This window comes from Calidris pugnax, unplaced genomic scaffold (assembly GCF_001431845.1).
Source record: "Calidris pugnax isolate Ruff unplaced genomic scaffold, ASM143184v1 scaffold312, whole genome shotgun sequence".
In the NCBI taxonomy this organism is placed as follows: domain Eukaryota; kingdom Metazoa; phylum Chordata; class Aves; order Charadriiformes; family Scolopacidae; genus Calidris; species Calidris pugnax.
In genome coordinates, this window is record NW_015091046.1 from 114,142 (window position 1) to 119,906 (window position 5,765).

The following is a 5,765-nucleotide window of genomic DNA, read 5'->3' on the forward strand; positions in this document are numbered from 1 at the left end:
ATCGCAGCACGGGGCTGGGGGATCTCAGTCTGCAGAAGGTCCCCGAGAAACCCAGGGATCTGAAGCCACCCACAGCCCCCTCTGAGCTCCAGAGCCAAGTCCTTCCTCATGGGAAACCTCCCCTCCGTCAAAACCAAAAGCCAGAGTAAAGAAAGTTAGGTACAAATCAGAGAGCAGTAAAAACCGTACGGCGGAAAAAAAAAAAAATATATATATTACTAAAGGGGCTAAAACTTCAAAGCCTCGTCTTGTTTGATCCTATATTGCTTTACAGGGGAGGGGGGTTGCAAGAAAAGAGCTAATATCCAAAGTTCAACAAAAAGAACCAAAATCGAGTCTGCTTTCCCCTCCCGGGATGTGCCGGAGCTCTCTGGGAGCCGAGAGGTGTCGGGGCTGTCCCCGGCCCCGGGAGCAGAGCCCAGTCCTGCCGCCGTGCGTCCACCGTCCGACGGGGAGAGGGCGAGAGGCGTCGGGGCTGTCCCTGGCCCCGGGAGCAGAGCCCAGTCCTGCTGCCGTGCGTCCACCGTCCGACGGGGAGAGGGAACGAGGGAGGGGGGGAGTCTTCCCCGGTGCCACCCCTCGCAGCACCGGGGCGTTCGGCCCCGTGTCCAAGCAACCGTAGATGAGAACCAGGCCCCTCGGCTCGGCCGCCCGCCTTTTATACTCTGATCTCATCGTCGTCTTCGTCAGCGAATGAGAACTCCTTGTCGGGGCGTTTGGGGGGACCCCGGTGGCTCGGTGGCCCTGGGATGGGGCTACGCTCCTCCAGCCCCGAGGCGCAGCTGGACACCGAACTGCTGTCCCTGGGGCAGTGGCCACCGCTGCCACGGGATGGGCTCTGGCTCGGTGGGGCCACCGCTGCCACCGGGGAGCCGGGCAGGGTGGCATCCACCTCCTCCTCACGCCTCTCCTCCGCTTCGGGGTCTTCATCCTGCTCCCACTGCTCCTTATCCATGATGCTCAGGACGTCCCCGAGCATGGAGGGCCCCAGGTCGATGTGGAAGGACATGATGGACTCGGCGTGCTTCATGCCCGCCCCGCTCTTGGCCACCACCACCGGCAGCTCCGTGATGTCCCCGAAGTCACGCTCATCCAAGCCGGGGCTGAGGGGCCCGGCGGCCGCCCCGTTGGGACGTTGCTGCTCTTCGGGGCTCCCCTCCTCGGGCAGCTTCTTGACGGGGCTGGAGGAGAGGCTCTTGGGCAGCTGCCCCGCGCTCCTGTCCAACTCCTTCTCGTTGAGCTGGGGCAGGGAGACGGCATTCTTCACGAAGAGGGCCGAGTCCCGCAGCGAGCCCAGCATGTCCCGCCGGTCACCCCGCGTCACCGACTGCGAGCGCTTGCTGCTGCGGAAACGGCGGGAGAGGAGGCCGGGTTTGGAGGCTCCCGGTTCCTCACCCGCCTCAGGCCCCGGTTCCCCGGCCTTGCTGGTGAGGAAGGAGGTGTCCCCGAAGGCGTCCCCTGCCCGCCCCACGTGCATGGTGTGGCGGAAGTCCCCCAAGGGCGCGCTGATCATCTCGGCCGTCAGGTCGGCCCGCGAGCGCCGCTTGGAGTGGGCAGAGTTGGAGACCAGTTGCTTGAGGATGGGCATGGCCGCGCTGCGCCGGGGCGGCCCAAGGTGGAGCCGCCACGTCCCCGAGGATCCCCCGTCGGTGCTTGTGCCCGGTGCTCCGCAGCTGGGGGCTCCTCACCAGCGTCACGGACGGGTCACTCCTAAAGGGACGAGAGAGAGAGGGACACGGTCAGGGTTTGGAGGACATAGATGGCACAGCCCTGCCGACACCAGCCCTCATCCCACCAGGCTGGAAAACATCACCCCATTGCCCACCAGCAGCTCCACTCCCCCGGGAGCAGCCTCCACGCAGGGCATGGCTCCCGGAGGATGCGTCCCCAGACCCCCCCACGCTCCCCACACCCCCTCCACGAGCGTGTCCACGGAGCAGATGTGCAGAAAGGACCACCAGGAGAAAGACCTGGGCGCTTGGAACGTTGCAGGACAATCCCCGACCCTCCGCCCCACATAAATGGGCACCAAAAAGGGATGTGGGGCACCGCGGGCACCCCCTGTTCCCTTCCCAGCGCAGCCCCAGCCGCCGGAGCGGGGCACGGCAGCCTCCGGGAGCTGCACGCCGAGAGGATGCCTGGGATTTTTTTTTTCTTTTTTTTTTTTTTTTTAATTGGAAGAAAGCGGGGAGGAGCAGACGCCAGGAGGAATTGGAAACAGACGGCAGGAAGTGTGCGAGGAGGGCGCAGAGCCCCCGGGAGGCACCGCCAGCCCAGCGGCGTGACGGGGGGAGCCGGGATGGGGACAGGGGGACAGGCAGCCACCCCACGGGTACCCCCTCACGCTGGGGACATGGGGACGCAGCCCTGCCACCACCCTGGAGCACCCCAAAGCCCTCCACACCGTACCCCACGCGTGGCTGTGCCCCTGGCCACCTCACTGTCACTGCTGTGACTCAGGGGTGGCAGGGATGACGAGGGCCCTGGCTGACCGGGATGTGGAGGGGCACGTTCCTCCTTCCCATGGCCACCTCAGTGCCACCAGCCAACCCGTCCAGCCCCGTGCCCGCGGCCCCGCAGGAGGGGGACAAGGACAGTGACCGCGTCACCGCATCCCGTGTTTCCCTGGCGCCAGGGCAGCCCCAGGTGGTCCCGGGAGAGGCGAAGAGGGAGGAAGGGCTCGTGGCCGTCAGCTTCCTCCCTCCAGCCACCACCAGCGACACCACAGCCCTGTGACGTGCACAGGGAGGGGACCCACGTCTCTCCTCTGAGTGAGCCTCATGGGGGGACTGGGTCTCCCCCCACTTGCACACCCAGCCCCAGGGTGCAGCTGGATGGCTCCGGGGGGCCGGCTGGAAGCGAACCCCAGCCCCACAGCCAGCGATGGCAGCGAGGTCCCCACACAAGCCAGCCCTGAACCCCCTCCCCCAGGGCTGCAGCATCTCCCCCACACCCCCAGAACACCCCAGAGGGCTCCCACCCCCCCATCCCTTCCCAAACCTGCCCTGGGACACCCCTCCGTCCCCCGCCGCGGGGGCTCCACGCAGGCTGTGGCCGGTCCCGTGAGGGCAGGACGGACTCTGACCCCCACAGGGGTGCAAAGTCCCGGTGCCCAGCCCTTCCCGGCACGGCTTCCGTACGGAGACGGCCACGGCAGGCACGTCCCACGGCACAGCGATGGACCCCCCCCTCCTCCATCCCACCGAGGGGTCCCACCACCCCACGGAGGCTGCAGCACGAGTCCTTCTCAGCTGGGCAACCACCCAACCTCTGGGGCAGAGCCCCCAGGGACACGCTGGCACACAGTGTGTGTAGGGGGGGGTCTGTCCAGGGGAACCCCCAGTTTATCCCCAGCAGGGAAAAGAAGGAGCAGCCACGACACCTTCTCCCCCACCCTCCAAGTGGGAGCCGAGGGGAATTCTTCACCCCTCGCCCCCATCCCCGCTCCCCTCGCCAGGCCCTCACGCGTGCCCGGCCGTGCCCGTGCGTGGCACAGACATTTTCCCCCTTGGCCAGGGCTCCTTCCAAGGCCGGCATTCCTCCAGCCTCTGGTTTTACATAAAACAAACACTCCCGGGCGAGCTCCCCAGCTGGGCCAGGCAACCGTGCTGCTGATTTAGGCCATCTGGGGACTGTCCCTCCCTCCTATTTAGATTTCGGGGCCAAGTTCAGCATTTGTGAGATATTTTACAAGCCGCGGCAAAGGGGCCACCGGGAGGTTGGAGCGTTACTGGCGGCGCCCCGGCCAGCAGCTCTCCATCACCGTGTCGTGTGTGTGTCCCCCCCATCACCTCGATGCTCCTGCCCACGAAGCCTTTTCACAGCAGCCAAAATCTGCCCCCCATCCCTCCACACTCCCCCCCACCCAACCCCAAGAGGTGATGGGACGCCGTTGCCCGCACAGCCCGGCTGCTGGCCCCCATCCTGCCCCCCAGGGATGGCGGGGAAGCAGGGGGGGGAAACGGGACACAGAGCCCTTTTTTCTCCTCCTCTGGCTCCGGGGAGAGGAGAGCGGATCCTGTGACATTCCCAACCGCCGGCACTTTCACAAAGGAAACCAGGCCAGGGTGGCTTCACCGCCGCCTCCCCGGCTACCTACCAGGGGACACCGCTCTGTAACCGGAGAGATCCTGCAGGCTGGCAGCGAGGAGCCCGGAGCACGGCCAAATCCCAGCAGGATTTCGGGAAAAGGGGAGGGGACGGGACCTGCAAGCTGGGGGTCAAGGACAGGAGGGATAAAGTGGAGCCCACAGCCCGTGCGCTGCTTGGTCCCTCAGGTCCCAAAAGCCTCAGGTCCACAGAGAACGTGATGCCCCCCCCATAAACGAGCGGCTGTTTGCAGGACAGAGGGGTCCTGCAGCCATGGTGGATGGGGGCAGGGGGGGGGGGCAGCCCGGTTGGGGACCACATCTGATTTTGGGAAAAGGGGAGGGGACGGGACCTGCAAGCTGGGGGTCAAGGACAAGAGGGATAAAGCAGAGCCCACAGCCCGTGCGCTGCTTGGTCCCTCAGGTCCCAAAAGCCTCAGGTCCACAGAGAACGTGATGCCCCCCCCATAAACGAGCGGCTGTTTGCAGGACAGAGGGGTCCTGCAGCCATGGTGGATGGGGGCAGGGGGGGGGACAGCCCTGTTGGGGACCACATCTGGTGCAGGCAACCCAAAAAACCCCCCCCAGCCATCCTCTCCATCTCATCCCCAGTCATCCACGGGGTCCAGAGGCCACCAGTGGCTTAAAGAAAGACGTGCACGGGGTGGGGTGGGGGGGGAAACACCAAATCCAGCCCTGCTCCCACGCATCCTACCCCCACCTCACCCAAAAACCAAACCCATGGAGAATGGAAGGGGGGGGGGAAGCATCCTGGCCGGCCCGGCCGGCTCCAAACGAGCCTCCCCGGCTTTGCCACCCCAGGCAGCACCCTGCAGCCCAGAGATCAGAGGATGCTCTCCCCACCCTGGGAACGCACCAGGGGGTGTGCTGGACCGGTTGGACCCCCCCCTCCTCATCAAAAACTGGGGCTGCGTGTCCTCCCTGCCCGGCGTGCGGGTTCTCCCTGGCCCTGGGCGGTCGCCCGGGGCCAGGGAGAACCCGCACACCGGGCAGGGAGGACACGCCAGATTCTCAGCCCCACTTTTTTGGGTGCTCTGCCCCCCCCCGGGGGATCCGTCTCGGGCGTCTCTTTGATGTTCCTGCCTGGCAGACAACTGCTGGAGACACGGCGGGGATCACACCCTGCCACCACCGCCAGCCCCGGGATGGGGACCAGCCTGTTGTCACACCCTGGCGTCTTCAGGGCTCCCCAGCGAGTCTCCCCCCCAGGGTTAAGGTTTGGGGGTGGGTGGGGGGCAGACAGTCCTGTTAGTGCAGGCAGCCCAGACGCCCTGGTGATGGCCAGGCAAGAGGTGACAGGTCTGGTCCTGTCGCCGGCACCGGGACGCCGCTGTGGTTTATCCCTGGGATGCGTGGAGAAGGCAGCTCGGAGCTGGGACCAGTAAGATGGGGTGGGAGGCAAAGCTCGGCTCTCACTGGGGGCTACCAACACTCAGAGCCAAGATGGCAAACTCAACCCCCCCCAAAACGCCAGGCAGGCCAAAAGCAGAGCAGTGCTTCCCCAGGGACTGCCGCCGAGCGGGAGATAGCCAGAGTTCAGCGAGAAACTCTTGGCAGGACACGCCAGAACACGCACAGGACCATAAATCCTCCTGCCACGGGGCCACGAACCAGCCCCCGGCTCCCCAGGGCGAGGAGGGGGACGTTTCCCTGGGG

The 5,765-nt window shown here is 65.8% G+C and overlaps 1 protein-coding gene across 2 annotated transcripts; it reads right to left on the reverse strand.

Annotated features, from left to right (window-relative positions):
* Positions 1-466: 466 nt before the first annotated feature.
* Positions 467-4,118, reverse strand: CDC42EP4 (CDC42 effector protein (Rho GTPase binding) 4). Of its 2 annotated transcripts, none has more exons than XM_014956592.1 (2): positions 4,100-4,118; positions 467-1,710 (listed from the first exon to the last, which is right to left on the reverse strand). In XM_014956592.1, exon 2 carries the CDS (start codon positions 1,586-1,588, stop codon positions 659-661), a length of 930 nt encoding a protein of 309 aa, XP_014812078.1. In that variant the 5' UTR covers positions 1,589-1,710; positions 4,100-4,118; the 3' UTR covers positions 467-658. The 2 variants fall into 2 exon arrangements, with proteins under 2 accessions (XP_014812078.1, XP_014812076.1); XM_014956590.1 differs by lacking the exon at positions 4,100-4,118 and adding an exon at positions 1,971-2,107.
* Between the last annotated feature and the right edge of the window lie 1,647 nt (positions 4,119-5,765).

Coding starts and splice junctions, on each gene's coding strand:
- CDC42EP4 (XM_014956592.1), bottom strand. CDS start 1,588: ATGCCCATCCTCAAGCAACTGGTCTCCAACTCTGCCCACTCCAAGCGG.